The 20,315-nt window shown below is 46.7% G+C and overlaps 1 protein-coding gene across 1 annotated transcript; it reads left to right on the plus strand.

Moving 5' to 3' along the window:
- Positions 1-7,950: 7,950 nt before the first annotated feature.
- FGF6 (fibroblast growth factor 6) lies at positions 7,951-19,502 on the plus strand. Its single transcript, XM_019465313.2, has 3 exons — positions 7,951-8,519; positions 9,480-9,583; positions 19,084-19,502. The coding sequence occupies exons 1-3, from the start codon at positions 8,174-8,176 to the stop codon at positions 19,258-19,260; spliced, it is 627 nt and encodes a 208-aa protein (XP_019320858.2). The 5' UTR covers positions 7,951-8,173; the 3' UTR covers positions 19,261-19,502.
- Positions 19,503-20,315: the final 813 nt, after the last annotated feature.

Genomic DNA, 20,315 nt, shown 5'->3' on the forward strand with positions numbered 1-20,315 from the left:
TTCTTTTAACATTTCTTGTAGCATGAGTCTGCTAGCAATAAATTCTTTTGGCCTTTGTTGGCTGAAAATAATGGTATTTTGTCTTAAAAAAAAGATATTTTGGGGGCACCTGGGTGGCTCAGTTGGTTAAGTGTCTGACTCTTGATTTCAGCTCAGGTCATGATCTTGCAGTTTTAGATCAAGTCCCACGTTATGCTTTGCACTGACAGCACAGAGCCTGCTTAGGATTCTCTTTCTTCATCTCTCTCTCTCTGCCCCCCCCACTCTTGTGTGCTCTCTCTACCAAAATAAATAAACATTTTAAAAAATAAAATAAAATAAAAATGATGGGTCACTTGGGTGACTCAGTTGGTTAAGCATCCAACTTCGGCTCAGGTCATGATCTCATGGTTGGTGAGTTCGAGCCCCGCATCAGGCTCTGTACTGACAGCTCAGAGCCTGGAGCCTCCTTCGGATTCCATGTCTTCCTCTCTCTCTCTCTGCCCCTCCCCTGCTCACAGTCTGTCTTTCTAACTCTCAAAAATAAACATTAAAAAATTAATAAAAATAAAATAAAATAAAACAAAACAAAAAAGATATTTTGCTGAATATAAAATTCTACATTGACAGAATTTTCTTTCAGTATTTTAAAGATGTTGGCTTACCATCTTCTTATTTGCAGTATTTCCTACCAAAAAATCTGCTGTTATCCTTACCTTTATTTCTCTGTACATAATAAGTGTTTTTTGCTTTGGTTGTTTTTAAATTTTTGTTTTTTTTAATTTGATTATGACTGTGTTTTAGTTTTCTTTGTATTTCTTGTGCTTGTGATTTCTTGAGCTTCTTGGATCTGACTTTATAGTTCTCCTCAAATATGGAAATTTTTCAGCCATTATTTCCTCAAATTTTTTTGGTCCTTCCTTTTTATCAGAGACTCCAATTACACATGTATTAGGTTGCTTGAATGGTGCTCTGCACATTTTGAATTAATTTTTTCTCTCTGTGATTCAGTCTGGGTAATATCTATTGTTATGTTTTTGATTTTACTAATGTTTTCTTCTGCAGTGTCTAATCTGTCATGTATCCCATCCAGTGTGTTTCCCATTTCAGGCACTCTGGTTTTCATCTCTAGAAGTTCCATCTGGGTCATTTTTATATCATCTGTGTCTCTACTTACCATGTTTAATCTTCCTCTAGCTTTTTGACCATATAAAATACAATTACGATAACTGTGCTAATGTCCTTGTCTAATAATGCTAACATTTAGGTCAGTCATGGATCAGTTTCTACTTTTTAAGTTTTTCTTCTTTCAATGGCTCATATTATCCTGCTTCTCTGTATGACTTGTCATGTTTTATTATATGCCAGACATGTGAAATTTACCCTGTTGGAGTCTGCAGGTTCTTCTGTTTTTATGAATATTCTTGAGCTTTTTCTTGGAGTGAATTTAAGTTACTTGAAAACAGATTGATCCTTTTGCGTTTTTCTTTTAGTATTTGTTAGGTGGGACCAGAGCAGCATTTGGTTTGAAATAACTATTCTCCACTATTAAGGTAAGACCCTTGTGAGTACTCAAACTAATGTCCCATGAATGACTATATTTTTTCATCTGTCTGGTAGGAACTAGCACTGTCTCCATTCTGAGGTGAGTACCAAGTACTATTGTCTCAATCCTTTTGGGTAGCTCTCTCCCCAGCCTCAGGGAGCTTACACTTGTGCTAATCTGTACCCAGATGACCACTCCAGGGGATTGCCCCTCTGCATATCTCTGAGTTCTCTCTCTGTACATCTCTCTCTCTTGCCTGCTACTCTGCCCTGTAAACTCTAACTTAGTCTCCCTCAGTCAGCTTCATTTCTTCAATTCAAGGTGTTTACAGGCTCCACCTAGTTTTCTTCTCCCTGAGCCATGCCTGAGAATTCTCTTAAGGGAGTAAACTGGACAATCGTAGCATTCACTTTGTTAATTTTTCATTTCTCAGGGATCATTGCTGTTTATATCCTGATATCTAATGTCTGGAAAACTGTTGTTTGATGTATCTTTTCCAGTTTCTTAGTTATTTTGAACAGGAGGGTAAATCCAGTACCTGTTAGTGCATTTTAGCCAGAAGTAGAAATCCTGAAAATGTTGGGGAGAGGGTGCCCAGCACCTTATTCCAGGGTTTAATTATCCATATTAGTAGGGGCCTCTTCTGGGGTCTCTACTGAATGCTCTCTACTGAGAAAATCTAGTTCTCTCTACTCTGGCTGGTCTGAACACAAAGAGTTGTGTGAGCTCTGGAAATTGCCCACCTTGCAACATTCTGATAGTGCTCATCCTACATTTGTATGGCTTCGTATTGAGCAACAGTCTTAAGGGCAAACACATCCAGATTTCTGGAGCTCTTTCTCTATGCATTCCCTCTTTTTTTTTTTTTTTTTTTTGTGCTCTATCTTGCAAGTTCTTGCTGCCTCAGTGTCCCTCAAACACTGGTCTCTGCATCCTCACTCTGATCTCTGGGCTCTGCTTGAGTTCTGCTTTCCTTCCCTGTGGCCTGGGAAGTGTCTCCAGGGAGAAGGAAAAGGTGATGCTAGAATCCATCTCATTTGTTCCCTTTCTTCCAGAGATCACAGTCCCATGCTGCCTGTTACCCATGTCCAAAAATAATTGTTTCACCCATTTGCCAGTTTTCTCACAGTCTACAGTGGGAGCACAAGTCCAGTACAAGTTTCCCTAGAAACGGCAGAAGCAGAAGTCTCCAGAGTAACTGCTTTTTTTTTTTTATGACAAAATGCAAATAGTAATATTGAAAGTGGGTTTTTTTTAATGACTATGCCCCACCCCCACCAAAATTCTGATCACCCCTCCACAGAGGGCTGAGCCCTTGTTCGAGAATCGCTTGCCTAGTAAAACCCATGGATGCAAAGCCTTGAATTCAACAACATGTATTCAGACATTTTATAATATTTATTATGTAGCAGGCACTGTATTTGGTTCTGAATATACAGAAACCAGTAAGGCACCATTGCTGCCCCAAGGATTCCACTCTCAGTGTGATCTCCTTGTCAAAATTATTATGATATTGACCCGGGCAGTGACAGAGGTATGTACAAAACATTAACAAGGTGAGGATGGGGCAGGCAGCAGAGACGGCGGCACCATGTCCAGCCTGGAGACAGGTGGAAGGTTGCTGGGGATTGCTTCCGGAGGTGACATTTAAGCTGAGTCCTTAAAGATGGGAAGCAATTTGCCAGGCAAAGAGAGGACAGTCAGAGCAAAGACAGGGAGGCAGAACCAGCACAGAGTGTGCCTGAGAACAGCAGGCCATGTGGGGTTCATGAAGCAAAAATCCCCAGAGAAGGAGAGGCAGGAGATAAAGCCGGAGAGGCCGGCAGAGGTCAGACACCAAGGGCCTGTCGTGCCACACTGGGGAGCCTGCCACTGAGGGCTGAGTCTTTTACATAACTCTGCATGGTGGCTGGCAGAGAGCATGCCCGCCTCAGCACGCAGTAGGTATTATTAGATGATGATCATGAAAGGCAAATCTGAGAAACCGCAAAAGTCTGAGCAGAGCCAAAATCCCTTACGTTCTGAGGCTCCAGAAAGTTATCTGACTCCTCTGCCCCTTTGCAAATTCAGCTGAGATGTGCTGCCATAGTGGTCAGCCAGACCTGAGGTGCTGCCTCCTTGGCAGTTGGCTAGACCTCTAGGCTTGTGCATATGGTGAAGAATAGTAAGCAGAGGAGGGAGGCTAGAGAGTAGGGCTGGAGAGAGAGCAGGAGAGACTGAGAAAAGAACGACAGAGAGCCAGGAGACAGGAAAGCACACTGAGTCACAGCAAGATGGGGGCTCAGCTTGAAGGATAGATCAAAAAGATAATTTCTGGGGTAGAGAGGAAGACATAACCTCCTCCCAGCAGACTCTGCAAATCCTCCAACAATTAAGCCACAAAGCTGAGCATCCAGGCCTCCCTCGCTCCCCAAGAAAGGGGCTGCAGGGAGTGGAGCAGGGTCTCCCCTGTGAACTTAGGTGGTGATTCAGACACATCTGGACCACCGGTGGGCAGGCCCCAGCAGAAGTCTACTTGTCTGAAGCCTGAGGAGGCTCCATCCAGAAGGAAAAAAGAACTGGAAAAGCTTGTCCCACCCATAACAAAGACTGAATCCTCTGCAGGCAGGGAATCTGAAAATAAAATTGAAAGGAATAAACCACCAGGGGACAAGTAGTACCCTTTAATGAGCAGAAGTATAAAGAAGGGGGACTAAGATGCTCGTTCCTCCTTTGAAACAGAACATGAAGAAGCTTCCTCTCCGGCCTTCAGGTGGTAAGCTGAAGTGAGAAATGTCACAGCCATGGCTGCCAGGGGGAGGCGGAAGGCTGATGGACAGGGTGGTCCATGCAGATGCCCTGCGGCAGTCCCGGGCAGGAGCAGGGTCACGTACTCACAAACACGTGTGAGGCATGCTGGGGAGCTCCAGAAATAACTCGGGGACAATTTATAGTAAGGTGAAGTCCCTCCCCACATGAGCTGGTAGAGGCAAAAACTCAGGAAATTTGGATCATGCTAATGGATCCCCACTTATGTGGGTGAGGCCTGGGGAAAGTTGACTTCCACTAGGAAAGAACGAAGTATGACTCCTCCACGGACAAGCTAGCGGGACCACATGGGACTCCTACCCGCAGAAGTTGAGGATCTTTGTTCTGGTCAAACTTTTTCTCTTGAATCCTCCCACCTGAAGTAAGCTTTATGAGCCCAAATACCCCTTTCCCTCAGCTCCAAGGTAGGGGCTCTGCTTAATCCCTCCCCTCTGCACACGCCCAGGTCACACCCAAGTCTGTTGAGCACACTCGACCCCTAACCACCAGGCACAGGTGTGTTTTACACACAGGTGCCTGTCTGAGCAAGAAGGAGGGAGAGGCAAAGGGAGGTGGCCAGGCCTCTGTGCCAATGTAGCTCAAAGGAAGACGGAGACTAAATCTATAAAGACACTAAGCACAAAGAGTTATTTTATTTTCTACCTTATCATCTTCTGTATTTTCCAGATTATCTATAGAAAAAGGCTAATATCACTTTGTCAAAACCAAATATGAAAGATACAAATGGACACTGCTGTTCACAATCTACATGACCCCTATGGTCACTCTGAGGTGTTTGAGTTTTAATATGTCATAAACAGAAGTCATAGAAAACAACCCACTTGGTGTTACAGAGGTGGTCCCACGGTGCAGGTGATGTGCCAAATTTGAGCTATCTACATAATGTGGTACCCCACTCAGGGACAAAGACCCTGTCATGGAAGGAGACAGACATTAACATTTTTTCCTACTCACCTCCACTAACTCTTGGCTCATCCAGAGAGAGTGATTGACAACCGCAAAGGCTGCTGGGCAACTATGTGAAAGAGGGGTCCACAGAGAGGCCTCCTCCACCTGTTACTCTTTTCTCTATCACTTCACATCCATAGGGGTCCCTAAGCCCCAGGAGAAGGGTCAAGTGCAAATCTGGTAAACCAAGAAGCCCTAGCAGTTGTCAACTTAATTAGCCTTCAGGAGAAATATATGGATATATGAGCACAGTGGAGTTGCTATAGAGACAGGCCCAGGAGGCGCATTTAGAACAGGGCCTCATCACATCACCCGATAAAAATAAGACTCAGGCTTTTTAATAGAATGAATTACTTAAGTTTTATATTTAACAGGGACGATACCAATGCTATTACTGGTTTTCAGAATATTTTAGGAATCTAGACTGCCTGCTTCTACATATGTTAACAGCCATCACAACATATGCTCTGGTGGTTGGGAATTAAGAACTGGAAGCCCATGTGTCTCTCCCACCCCTTGAGATGAGACAGAGTCCTTCTCACTTTGAGCTTGTCCTCCCTTAATTGGGTGATAGATTTCCAATATATTTCAGATAAAGGACTGAGGGAGAGCTATATTGTGCTTTGCACTGGGCCCTTTGCATATATAATTGCTAATGCCTATAACAGTCTTATGAAGTAATGATCTCATTCTGCAAATGAAAATAATGAGGTTCAAAAATTTTTGCAATGTCACAAAGCTAATAAATAGTGGAGTCGGGATTCAAATTCAGGTGTCTTCCATCCAAAAGCCCATTGCTTTATAAGACACCACCCACAATCTCTGCACAGAGAAGAATCTGAGAAAAGGTGGATCTAAAGAGATCTACCACTGATATATAGTATTGACCTTATTATAGCTTAGACTCTCCTCTGAGGCAACCCTAAAGTGGATAGGTTCCAAGAAGAATCCCACAGTGAGGGCGATGAGCACATCCCCAAGTATCCAAGGCAAGAGTTCATTTCAGACTAACTTCTTACCATCTTGCATGCTTCTTGGATGCCTCTTCCCTACCGCAAGCATGATTAATACAATGTTCCAAACTGAACACCATTAAGAGAGCATCTCCACTGCTGTTATGTATATGAAAACTTAAATTTATGAAATCAAGCTGGAGATCCAGGTGAAGGTAATTTTATTTTGTCTTTGGATTATTCACGATTCTCCTACTTTGCAGAGATTTTTTTTTGTATAATTTTCCAACAAAGGCCTACATAGTAGGCTCAATCTGTGCCACAGGTGCCAGCCATTCCTTATTGTAGGAGAGGGGGGTGCTGGTGATTGTAAGGCTGGGAACAAGGCAATGGAGGTGACAGGGAGGGGAAGGATGGTTGGGAAGCTGGGGGGCCTGATGGTGAGGGTGATCCTAAGCAGGGGTGCATATATCCCTCCCCATTAATTTTACCTGCAGAGGATAATGGCAGAAGATGTTAGGGCTTCCAGGGATATGAGAGAACATATCTAGGGCAAAACTGAAATGCACGGCTTGACAGAAATTCTAACCAAAGCATCAATTCAAATGAATGAGGCAGCAAGGCAGAAGGCAGGGAGAAGTAGAGACTGGAGACTTGAGCCCAGACCCGAGCAGGAGGCTTGGAAGCAGAGGGGAGGAATGGTGTCTGAGAAGAGTCCCTAGGCAGTGAGACTCATCCTAGGAGGTTTCCCCAGGCTGCCTGTAACCTCCAGCCTGTGTGGGAAGGGGAATCCTTTTGTGCTATTGAAATAATTCCATGATGTACTCTTAGCATAGAATGAGCTCACTAGACTCTGTGGGCCCCAGCCAGGTAATCTCACTTCTACTATAGGCAATCGTGCAGGGGTTAAAAGCATAGGCTTTGGATTTAAGCCAATTTTCTAGGTTCTGGCTTACAACTTCTGGCAAGTCCCTTAACTTCTCTACAAAATGGGAATAATAATAGTCAGATGCCAAAGATGAGCCCAGGTAGGAAAATGGCCAGTGGGCTTTGTTGGGGGCCAGCACAACTTCCACCCCGTTGGCTGGGTGAACGCCATGGCCAGAACAGCGAGCAGAAGCGTGACCCTAGCCCTCTCTTCCTCGACAATCCTAGGGACCACCTCCCCACCCCTCATCACTGAATCTCTGTTCTCTCCTATTAAAAGGGATCAGCTTTTCAGTGTCCCCTGAGCCTACTTTGCCCTCAACCATGAACTCTTTCCATGAAAAGGTCTCTAGGGTAGCTCATAGGCCACTGTCATCATCTGACACCAAGCTTTTCCCTATCACTATCTTTACCCTTTGCCCTCTAAACAAGGAAGCCAGCACTGCCAGGCCAAGAACTTTTGCCCAGTTTGGGTTGTGGGTGGCCTCTTACCTCCCTCTTCCCCTGGGCCCCCAGCCAAGTCCTCCCTCCCTCAGAGATGCTCCCTGCTCACTTCATTCCTGCCTCATAGCTGGAATGACAGTGGCTCCCAGAATCCCTGGGGTGTGGGGAGGGTGATGGGGGTCTGGGGAGGCAGCCAGGCCCAGGAGCAGATTAATGTTACAGCCTTGGATAAGTGAGCTGGGCCAGTTGACGTCAGGGTGATGATGGGTGGAGGGGAGGGCCAGGCTGCTGAACTATAAAGATAGGTCAAATCAAATATAATCGACTCGGGACGGAGCAAGCGGGCGAGCTAGACACCGTCCCCAAGCCATGGTCCCTACCAGCCACGGCTCAGCCTGGGTCCCTCTGCTCCCGACCCGAGTGCCCAAAGCAGGCTTTGGTTTCATGTCAGCAGCCTTCATCTGCCTTCCAAAAATAAGCCCCTGCCGCCATGCTGAGGGGAGAAAAACAAGAAGGGCGGTATTTTTAGGGCCATTAATTCTGACCACGTGCCTGAGAGGCAAGGTGGATGGCCCTGGGACAGAGGCTGTTCATCACTATGTCCCGGGGAGCAGGACGTCTTCAGGGCACGCTGTGGGCTCTTGTCTTCCTAGGCGTCCTAGTGGGCATGGTGGTGCCCTCGCCTGCAGGCACCCGCACCAACAGCACGCTGCTGGACTCCAGGGGCTGGGGCACCCTGCTGTCAAGGTCTCGAGCTGGGCTAGCTGGAGAGATTGCCGGAGTGAATTGGGAGAGTGGCTACTTGGTGGGGATCAAGCGGCAGAGGAGGCTCTACTGCAACGTGGGCATCGGCTTTCACCTCCAGGTGCCCCCCGACGGCCGGATCAGCGGGACCCACGAGGAGAACCCCTACAGTGAGTGCAAGCTGCAGCCAGTTGGGAAGCTGGGGGCTTGGGTGCAAGCAAGGCTAAAAGATGAAGGGGACTTGCTCTGGTGCATGGGGCCTATTATAAAGGGGACAGAAGTCATATTCTCTATTTGGAATCTTATAAGCAGAGCCACCTCCCCCAGACTGACTTTGACCCTGCCTGGGTGCAGGCTTAATATGCTGAGGTCCAGGCATTCTGGTGTCCTTTGCCATCACCCCACAGAGCCCCCGTGGCGTCCATTACTTCAGTGTTAAAGGCACATCTGTGCCCATATAAGACACCTGGAACCAGCCAGGAAGCCTTAAGGCAAGAGTAGTGAAAATAAGTAAGGGTTTTTGGACCAGATTCGACTTAAGCTCATTTTTATTTAGCTTCCCTCTTTAAGAAGGAAAGGAAGTATTTTGCAAAATTTCTCACTGAAGCGCATCTTTCCCTTTATTTCCACCTGCCCTCTCCGTCCCCAGGTCCTTGTCCTGCAAGTTGGTGGGTTGCTGCATAGGTGCATTCCCGCATCCAAGAGGGGTTGGGGGCTGCAGGATCCACACAAGCCTTCAGTCTTCCGTGTGCCTGCAGTGTTTGCAAGATTAGATGAGCTGAAATTTGTTGAAGCATGGAGAGTATCTACTTTATTAAAAAGCTAATTAGCATTCATGTTTCTACCCCAGGCAAGGACTTCATGTGAAGTCTGTAAAAGCTAATCTCATGTAGATATGGCTGCAATCCCTGACCCCGATGTCAGAACTTCCCCAGCGGAAGTGGATCTTTGACAGTAAAGTGGCAGGACTTGCCGAGTCCAAAGTGAGATCAGGGATAGAGGTGATGAAGGGTCTGGCTTTCTAGGAGCTGGGGGATGGGCTGAGGTGCCCTTGTAGTGTCACCTCTAGATTGATGTCCCGCTGAGCCTTGCACAAGCCTTGGGTAACCTGGCCCCCCTTTCTTTGTCAGGCCTGCTGGAGATTTCCACAGTGGAGCGGGGTGTGGTGAGTCTCTTTGGAGTGAAGAGTGCCCTCTTCGTTGCCATGAACAGTAAAGGGAGATTATACACAACGGTGAGTCCACTGGGCTGAGGGACGTCCAGGCTATTTGAGGGCTACAGCTTACACAGTTGAAGAAAATGCTACAAAAGCTTGCATAAAGAAGTGAATATTTGTCTAGAATAAGAAGGAAGCATGTGAGCTCATGCTTCATGTGTTTCATGTGCTTCGCGATTAACTGGCTTCTGCTTTGGACCATGTTTTTCCTGAGCCTTCCAGCCTTTGTAATATTAAATAGGAACCGTAGGTCAGGAGGCTGCTGGTTCTGAAGGAGACCTGCACCCTGGCATAAAGCTGTCACCCAGCCTTACGGTCGGGTTTGACCCCCTGAACTGGAGAGGTCCGGAGAAGCAAGCCTGTCTTTCAGTCCAGGTGCTGTTCCCCATGACCCCGAGAGGTACCCCATCTAGCGCGCAGTATGAGGAGGAGAGACAAAGGAACTTGAAGTTTTACTCTATGGTTTTAAGCCCTCTGACCCCTGATCCTGTAGGATGGAGAAACATCCTCTTATTCCACCCTCTGGACTGGAACCCAACCTCCAGCCCGCTCCCCATCACAGATCACCCTGGGAAGGTGAATGCCGGCCCTTTGGTTAACCTAGTTGGCTTCTAAGTGCATTTACTAAAACCTCTGCTCTTATTGACCCCCGGAGTCCTGGGTCTCTCCTCCTATGATTTGGCTTATTCCAAAACTACGGCGGGGGGTGGGGGGGAACAACATCCTTATGAAGTTGAAGACACTGGGAGTTCTTTCGACAGAAATTAGAAGGATAAAAAGGTAGACCGCTGAGCAATTGTGAAGGAATACCAGAGTTATTTATGGGGAGGGCGTGGAGTGCTGTTCTACCTCTCCTTGGAGGCAGACTGAGCACCAGGAAGTGAGCAGAGATCTGGGATTGGTGCCTGGTTCTGGCGAGGCTATACCTACACGAGGGGCCTATTACATACCCAAAGGGGAGCTCAGGTGGTCTCTTCCCTGTGATCTTTAAGTTTACTTACTTATTTTTGAGAGAGACAGAAAGGGAGAGAGAGCAAGTGGGGGAAGGGACAGAGAGAGAGAAAATCCCAAGGAAGCTCTGCACCATTAACAAGGAGCCCGATGCAGGGCTATAACCCACGAACCATGAGACCATGACCTGAGCCCAAAACAAGAGCTGGATGCATAACCAACTGAGCCACCCAGGTGTCCCTCCCTGTGACCTTTAGTCAAGGAGACAAGGCGTGGATTAAAAGTGGGCGTTGGAAGTAAGAGGAATAGCCCTAGGCTAGGTGATACCCTGAACCAGAATTCAGTCCCTGGTCTGTTCACCAAGGGCACTTCTGTAGAGCCGTGAAGTGCATTACCTGCAGAGCCCTGAGGCAGGTCTGCACACTGCCCTGACAGGACAAGAGACCTCAGGAACCCAGTGTCCCATCTGTAAAGGGAGGATAAAGTTACATGCGCCTCCCAGGGCTGCCGGGAGATAATGCTTGGAAAGCACTCCACAGGGTGCCCTGCAGACAGTAAGTACTCAATACAGAGCAGCTATCATATCAGCTGATGCGGCGAGGTACCCTGCCATGAGGTTCTGCACCCTTCTTTCCTAGAAGTGACATGTGTGGGACATTTTGCATCCCATCACCTTGGCAGCTTGTTAAAAGTACAGATTTGCAGGGACCTCCATCAGAGATGCTTATTTGGCAGGGCTGGGATGGGGGACCAAAGATCGGTTTGTTTGTTTGCTTGTTTGTTGTTGTTGTTTTTAAGCTTCTCTGGTGTTTCTGTAGCACAGGCAGGTTTGGGACCACCAGGCCACACAGCCTTTGGAGGGTGGGGCAGGTGAAACCCAGCATGAGGTTTGGAATCCTCAGACACCCCCTTTCTTTCTCAGACATCACTCTGTGCAAAGGTGCTGGAGAAGATAGGAGCCAGCCTGGGGCCAGCCTAGGTTTGGGTGAAGCAGGGCCCCTCCTTGTGGAGATAGTCTTTCCAAAAAGCCCTTACTCGCCAGCCTGCACCGTGCCTGGGATCCCGCCGATTGGAGAGCCAGGAACTGGGGTTGTTGACTAAGGCACCCTCTGCAAGGGACCATTTAGCAGGTAGATCTCCTGGAAGGAAGGACAGAGTGCAGAAAGCATTACCAGAAGGACTTTCAACTTTGAGGCAAGGAGAGGGCACAAATATAGGAAAATGTACCCACTTCCAACTAGAAATCCATTACCCCGGTAAGAGAACCTATATGACATTCAAAAATCAGAGCTTTAATCACAGTCAGAGGCACTGCACAGGGGTAAAGCATGGAGTAGCAAATGGGAAGGAGCCACCTTCCATAAGTAAGTGTGAACTGACTCCTCATGTTGGAGACACCCCTGCACCCCTCCCTCAGGGGCACATGACTTCAAAGGGGGTCAGGTGGGCCCCTGAGCTGGAGGGTTCACGAAATGAGAGAGTCCAGGGAAAAGGGGGGCTGTCCTGAGGGAAGGCTTGCTCATTCTGCACACTCTACCCTCCCCCTCCCACACCCCAGGAGCACTGAGTCCGGGAGCACCTTCTCTAAGGTGGGAAGTTGTCCTCCCTGGAGCCCAGGGCTGGGCAGGCTTGTGTAGGAGAGTGGGGCTGGACCCAGGAGTGTGGCCCAACTATGCCCCAAGCTTGGACAATTGATGCTTTGCGTGGCTGTGCCCCAGATGCTTCCAAACCACCTCTACCCCCTCCCGCTGCCCCTCAGGGGCCTGTTATCACAGTCTAAAAAAACAATTGCCAACTGATCCCCGGAGCCAGGAAGACTCCCGCTGGGTGATGATTTCATTCACACTATTTCCCTTAAGCCCCTAGAGCTGCCTCATCTCCCCAGGCTCAGCTGCTACCGCCTGCAGCTAAATGAGATTTCTCATGGGGGGAGGGGACCCTTGCACGGGGTGGGGACAGGAGACTACTCATGGCCAGAGAAGAAGAGCTGAGAAAACCCACCTAGGAAAAGTGACTTCCTGCATGTCTCACTTCTAGGAAAGAGGGGCGCAGAGCCCCATGGCAGGATGCCTATTCCCAGCTGAGACAATATAAATAGCCGTCCTGGTATTGAGCACCTACTGTTTGTAAGGCATCTTGCGGAGTACTTTCCAAGCATTATCCCCTAGCAGCCCTGGAAGGGGCATGTGGTCTTTATCCTCCCTTCACAGATGGGACACTAGGTCTCTAAATTCACACAATCAGTGCTGTGTGCAGACCTGCCTCAGGGCTCTGCAGGTAAGGCTCTTGAAACCCACAGAAGAAGTGCATCTCATGTACAGATTGGGACCCAAATTCCAGCTCCTGCCCCACCTACCCTCCACTACCTGCTTAAATGTGGGGCAAAATCCCTGGCCTTCTCTGGGCCTGGACCTCTGCTCTCTCCATGTAGACAGAGGCAGAAATCAGTGAATTCCAATATCCTTAATGCTTTTAAAAATAAAATTGAAAAAAATCAAGGAACCCCACTTAACGATTGGTGGTCGGCTTGGGCACTCTCTACAAGAATCCCTTGGCCAAGAAAAAAATGCATACTGACAAAAAGCTAGTAGGAATTCAGTAATGCTTTTAAATGATTTTAGTTTTACTATTTATAACTGCATCTACATCCTTTTAATCAATAGTAGTATGACAATGTGCAGAGAACACAGTATTTGTTTCATCCATCAAGGCCTTTGCTTATTCTGTGGGGCATTACATTGGGAGAGGGGAGGACCAAGCCATGCCTTCATTCAGCTGGCAGCAAAGCTCATCCAGCAGAGAACAGATTCCTGAGGGGATGTGTTAGCACCTGCTGGGTAGAAGTACTGGGGGATGGGACCCGAGAACCCTGAAGACAACTCTCCCCGACACACGGCCTGCCTGCTACAAGGAGCTGCACAGGATTGACAAGAAAGTCATGTCTGCTGAAAAGCTTTTCAAACACATCTAAATCGACAATGCCATTGTGTGTTAAGAAAGGGGGTTACAATATACAGACCTCTTGGAGCTGAGAGATGTTATCTATTTCTCCATTTCAGCTAAGGACAGAAAAAGAAACAGAGGCTGCAGGAGGAAAGGGTCTTAGGAAAAAGAGTCTTTTTTTTTCTCTCCATTTCCCACCTCCTTAAACACCACCCACCCTTGCCCCTTCCATGCACACTCACAACCCAGGAGGAATAGAAGAAGCAAGTGGCTCTGGGTTAGCCCTGGGAGGAAGAGCTTTAAAGACACGCATCCACTTCCACCAGTCCGGGTGACTTAGCTCTGCCCGAAGACAAGAGGATGGATGTCTCATCCAGCCCAGACCGCATGGGGCATTTCTGCCAGAGGTCACAGGCTGGAACAGCCCTCTGCAAAGCCCCTCTGCAAAATGCCCTTCTCCATGGTAAGAGCCGATCGCTTTGGAGTTTGGTTCCACATAAGTCTGATTAGACCTACATGGAATTTAAGACGTTGTCACACTGGGGCCTGAGCCCCGGCAAACCCAGGAAATGTGATCTGGTGGAATTATTTTCATTTGTTCAAGTAATAATATATGGTAGCTGCTTTTATTAACATGACGCTCACTTGACATGAGTGCTTTTCTCACCAGAGCTGAGGAGTCACCACTCTTGGGTCATGAGAACCGGGCTCAGGATGCAGTAGACGTGGATTAAGAGGCTGGGTCTGGATACCAGCTCAGGCATCAGTCTGGGCAGCGGGAATACCCACTGGCCTGAAGCATCAGCTGCTTCAAAGGGTTCGGGGAAATGGTCTTGGCCTCCTGCCACCTGAACCCCAAGGACAGGGCAGAGGGGTACAGAAAGAGACAGGCAAAGGAAAGACAGAGCTTTGAAAGCAAACTTCATCCACTTCTCTTTTTTCACTTTAGATTTGTACCCAGTTCTGGGGAAGGCCAGGAATATGAGCAAGGCTAGAGAAAAGGAACCAAATGGACAGAAACAAAAGTGGGAAAAATTGTTTTAAAGGGCAGGAAATTTGAATAATCAAAATGTAATGAGCGGAGAACAAGGCACAATGTGTACAACCACCAGGATACACATTTAACCAATGTTTGAGGGGACCCAGACACTGTGAAAGGCTGGATTCTTAAATTGGACACGTTCTAGAATGGAGGATTTGGGCAGATGCTCTCAGAATTTCTTGCCCGAATCATTCAGTTCCTCTTCCTTTCCTTCCTCTCCCTCGCACCCTCAGCCCCAAGGTTTGATTTCCTCTCTAGAGTTTGCAAACCACACGCAAATCCTCTCCCTTAACCACCATCTAGATCAGAAATGAATTCTGGAGACTGAGGGCAGGTTGCTCTCCAGGGATGTACAAGTTAGAACAGAGGGAAAAGTGGCAGGTGGCAGGGGCTAGGACTACCAGGACACAGGGGGACCACCCGTTTTTGATATAAATGTTTTCTTTTCTTTTTTTTTTTATATAAATGTTTTCTTATTCCACTTCCTGGCTCAACTTGTATCCTGAATTTCTTTCCCACTTTAAATAATCTACTTAGATGACTAGGTAATGCATGAACACGGTTTAAGGTGGGGAGAAAGGTGTAAAAGAATATGCCATAGGAATTTAGTCTCCTTCTCATGCTCTTTGAAGCCACTAGTACCTCCCCAGACAAAGATGTTGTCCTGGCTCTTTATGTATCATCCCAGGAAGACCCCGTGTCCCTGTGTGTCCACCCTCACTGTTATTTTAAAGGTCACACAAATAGGAGTATACTACACATCGTTTTGAACCTTGCTTCATCACTTAACAGTATGTCTTTGAGACCATTTCAAGTCAGTGCCCACAAAGGTTTCATATTTTTTCATGGCTTAATAGCATTCAGTTGTGTAGATCTGCCATAATTGAATTAACTACTCCCCTCCAAATAGACACTTTGTTGTTTTGGGTCTTTTACTATTATAAATAATGCTGCAGTGAGTAACTCTTGTACATGAGTGGGAGTGTGCTAGTTAGATACATTCCTACAAGTGGAATTACTAATCAAAGCTATATTCCTTTTTCATTGTTGTAGATATTGTCAAATTTCTCTTTATAGAGGTTATAACAATATACACACCCACAGACATTAAATGAGAATTCCTAGTCTTCATGCATTCACCAATGAAAGAATATTATCAAACATCTGATTTCTTTTTTAATGTTTATTTATTTTTGAGAGAGAGAGTGTGTTCACAGAAGAGAGGCAGAGAGAGGGGGGCACAGATGACCAGAAGTGGGCTCTGTACTGACAGCACAGAGCCTGACAAGAGGCTTGAACTCACAAACCGTGAGATCATAACCTGAGCTGAAGTCAGACACTTAACTGACTGAGCCACCCAGGTGCCCAAAAATCTGATTTCTTTTAATCAAACAATTAAAAATGTGGTCTCACTGTTAGGACTTACATTTCTCTCATTAGGCGTATTTTCTCATGTCCATATGCTAGTTGTATTTCCTTTTCTGTGAATGGTCTGTTCATAAACACTGTCCAAAGGTCCTGAATATAGTAACAAAATGTACTCTCTGACACAAATGCAACTATTTTTTAACTGAGTTTGCCATTTACATTTTTGTTTTGTTTAAGGTAATTTTTTTCCAGGCAGAAGTCAAATGTATTCCTTTTGCTTTTTTTATGGCATCTAGTTTTTTGTGCCCTGATCAAAAAGATCATCCTGACTCAAGATTATTTAAAAAAATTTTTTTCTGGACTCATGAGGTTCTTTTTTTTACATTTAGGTCTTTGCTACTTGTAGAATTTATTTTAACGTAAGGAATAAAATGATAAGTCAAATTTTATTATTATTTTTAATTATTGTTATTAGATATTACCCAGCTGTTTCAACAACATGCTGTCTCCAGTGATTTGAAACTCCACTTCTATATTAATTTCAAATCCATTTTTATGTTATATTGCTATATATTTGGATCTACTTCTGGACTCTGTATTTTGTTCATCAATCTTCACCAGACTTTTAATCAATGTAGCTTCGTTTCTCATTTACCTTTTACAGTTAATCCTGAGATTCTATTCTCCTAGTGGTGTTGCTTCAGAGCTTTGCCCCTCAAATGGTCTCAGCTTCTGTGGCTGCTTCTACCTCTCATGCACAGGTAAAGAGGCCATGGCCCAGAGAGACCCCAAAGAGCAGTGCCAGAGCATCAGCCTCTGTGTATCCTAGTTCTGTGTTCTTCTCATGCAAGTTCTCCCAGTCATTCAGTCAATAACTGCAGAGCTTAAAAGTGGAAATGTCCAATAACCCACAGCAGGTTTTGCAGGAATAGCAATCCAGGGTAAGACAAAGACCTTTAGAGCTTTTAATGCAAAGTAGTTCATGATAGAGAATAATTATAGTAATAAGAATTTTTTAAAGGTTTACTTATTTTGAGAGAGAAAGAGAGGAGAGAGCACATGTGAACAAGAGAGGGGCAGAAAGGAAGAGAGAGAATCCCAAGCAGACTCCACGCTGTCAGCACAGAGCCTGATGTGGGACTTAATCTCAAGAACTGTGAGATCATGACCTGAGCTGAAATCAAGAGTCAGATGCTTAACTGACTGAGGCACTCAGATACCCCCAATTTTTTTTTATATTTTACTATGTGTCAGGTGTTACACCATGGACTTCCTGTACATTATTTCAATTAATGCTCCAATTCTATGACATAATTGTTCTAAATGCCCCCACTTTACAGATGAGAGAACTGAGACTTAGAAGGTTAAATCACTTGCCCTAGTTCACATAGCGAATGAAGTAAGAAGTGAATCATCATCAGCATAACCTCAAATTTCCTTACAAAGGAAACTAAAGGTTGTAAAAACCCAAATTCCCTAGTGTGGTATTAGGAAGCCAGTTGGTGTGACTGGCTAAAGCTTTCACATTCACCTCAAGTAAATTAATACATGTAGAAGTGCCTTGTAAACAATAAACTGGACGCCTGAGTGGGGAAAGGGGTGAGAGGTGAAGGGCAGAAGGTGAGTGTGGTGTTCCTTCCTTACACCATGCTGTACCCTTGCTCACTCTTATGCTACATTGAAGGAGCCGGTCATGTATGGGTGTCCATTTGTCCTCCTGGCATCCCTATTAAGTCATCATCCACTCAGGGTCACATACCTGACAAGACACAATCCTTGACTCGGGGAACTTGGAGTCTATTGAGAAAGAAGAAGCTGTCCCCAGGGATCACACACTGTTGCACATGCTGTCTGAGAGGTGCGTCCAAAGAGCTGTGGGTGTCTGGGAGCCCAGGGAACTAGCTCATCACCCTCTGTTCATAACAGGAAGAGGCTCTGGTCCATCCCCCGCCTCCAGCCAGCCCAGGGTGCTCATAGTACGAGAAGGTCAGATGACACCTTTGGCACAGCCGGCCAGCCATTGAGTGGGCTTTTTATAGCCAATGGCCTCAGTCAGCAGGAAGGAGTCAGAAATTACACCCCACCTCTCTTTTTGTTTCATTCTGTGTTTCTTTCAAGATTGGATCTCAGACCTCCTGGTTCTCACCTTGCTCTCTCTTCCTCTAGACTCTACAGAACCACTCCCTATACAAAACACAGAAATCCCCCCAGCCTCCCTCGGCATTGGCCCTGCAAGTCCGGGGAGGAACGGCCTTCTTTTCTAGGAATAAAGGAGGGCGTGGGTGATGCATAGGGAATGAACTTGTTGATGTGTGGCAGGAAGTTTAGTGCTCATTTTCAGAACAGGTGCTCCACACGCTTCTCTACCAAATTAGCACTGGCCCCAGACTCCATGGCACCACCTGCCACAGAGGGAACCTGGTTCTCTTCTCCATAAAAATCACTGCTCCTTACCATCTCTGTTCCTGAACTTTTCTAGAGAGCCATGAATGTCTAGGAGGCACCAGGCATCTTCTGGGCTCAAAGTCAAAAACCAAGAATGGGCATCTTTAAGGGGTGGCAAACCTGGGAAAGATGGAGTGAGGGGGCAACGAGTGGAAAGAAGAAAGGTTTAACATAGTCAACAGATAGCGCTGGAAAGGACTTAGGGAATCATATGTCCCCACTCCTCCTCTAACTGCCCCCCCCCACCTCCTCCCCAGACACACAGCTTGCAGGAAAGGGAACCAAGGCTGAGAGAGGAGACTGCCCATGGTCACACAACTAGGAAGCAGAAAACCACTAAGTAGAGCCTGGGGTCCCAAACCCATTCCACTAGACCACCTCTCACAGTGGACTTGGGAAAAGCCTATTATATCCTTTTATGGTTCTTTCTCTGATGGAATAAGTTATCAGCTAGGTGCTTGGTGGAAAGTGCCCTGAACTGAAAATCAGGAGATCCACCCCATGTGACACAGACTTTCTCCATCCATGTCCCTGGGCCTTGATTTGCTTATCATGAAGAGGAGAACATGAGAGCGGTCCAAAAGAGCTTGGAAGTCTCTTCCTTTGTGCCCTCCCATGATTTGGTTGGCCTAGAATGGCCTAGAATGGCCTAGAATGGCTCAGTTTCCCTGCTGGCTATCTTACGAAGGGAAGGGAGGTGTACCCGGTAGAGGGCCCACTACACCTCATTTATAATTGAGCCTCTGTTATTTGTCCATTTCTTTTGCAGCCCAGCTTCCAAGAGGAATGCAAGTTCAGAGAAACCCTCCTGCCCAACAATTACAATGCCTACGAGTCAGACCTGTACCGAGGGACCTACATCGCACTGAGCAAATATGGACGGGTAAAGCGGGGCAGCAAAGTGTCCCCGATCATGACTGTCACTCACTTCCTCCCCAGGATATAAGGACCCTCAAAGAAGGCTCACAGATTGAAAGCAACATCTTTTGTTTTGGAATTTTGCACAAATGAACAATTCCCCTTACCTCCCACCCCCCATGACTCCTCAGTCAGGCTTTTCCTGTACTTGGGGAGACCTGAGTTGGTTCCCTGGGTGACCGGACCCCATGGTATGTAACCAACCCAAGAGAGAGGTTGCGACCAACATCCTAGAATGGCAATGGATGCATGCTGTGACCTCAGCTGAGGAAAGAAGGTACATGTGGCATATGACCACGTGCACAGGAAAAGGCCAGGGTGGGAGTATTCGTGTGTGTTGATGTATATCCATACATCTTCATGTAGATGGTCTGAGAAAAGGCATTGCAGAGCATTGGGTTTCTTTCTCCCAGTATCATTGCTGCAGGAATCTGCCTGCAAGAATGTCACTTGTCAAACCAGCTGGATTGATGTGTGTGCCCATTCTGCCTCTTTCCAATCATTCTTCCATCCAGAGGCCACTTAGGGCATGCATGGGTTGCATGGGTGGTGGGGCACAGCTGTCCTCTAAGGGTAGGGAGGGCAGGGTGGGAGGAAGTAGGGTTTAACTGCAAACCAGAAAGAAGGTGGGCAGGTTCCAAACTTCCTGTCTGTGAGGGCTCTGGGACTGCCCTGTCTGGGGAGCTGGGGGAGAAGGGATGATCCTCTTCTTGGAGAAAAGGGGTAGAGCAGTGTCTCGGGCAGTTGGGGAAGGCCTGCTGGAAGCAGCGGAAGGGACTGGATGTTCTATGGAGTGCCATTCTGCCTGGAGGATTCAGTGCTGCGTGTGGCTCCAAGAACAAGCTGGGGCCAGGCTGCCTGCCCATAACTTTTCCTCACTTTGAACTGGGTCTTATTTTAACCTCAGATGACAAGGATCCTAATAATGGCAACCTGTTTGGCGAGGGGTGAGGGGATGCAAAATAGGGCATGAAGGAAGTAGAGAGGCTTTGGACTGCAGATGATAATTCCTCTCCAGCTACGTCCAGGAAACTCACCCAAGTCCTCATCTGATACTCTCACTTCCTTCTTGGTCATCATCAG

This window comes from Panthera pardus, unplaced genomic scaffold (genome assembly GCF_024362965.1).
Source record: "Panthera pardus isolate Hobbes unplaced genomic scaffold, ASM2436296v1 HiC_scaffold_6, whole genome shotgun sequence".
Lineage (NCBI taxonomy): Eukaryota > Metazoa > Chordata > Mammalia > Carnivora > Felidae > Panthera > Panthera pardus.

Coding starts and splice junctions, on each gene's coding strand:
- FGF6 (XM_019465313.2), top strand. CDS start 8,174: ATGGCCCTGGGACAGAGGCTGTTCATCACTATGTCCCGGGGAGCAGGA. Junction 8,520..9,479: donor CCACGAGGAGAACCCCTACA/GTGAGTGCAAGC, acceptor TTTCTTTGTCAG/GCCTGCTGGAGATTTCCACA. Junction 9,584..19,083: donor AAGGGAGATTATACACAACG/GTGAGTCCACTG, acceptor TTTCTTTTGCAG/CCCAGCTTCCAAGAGGAATG.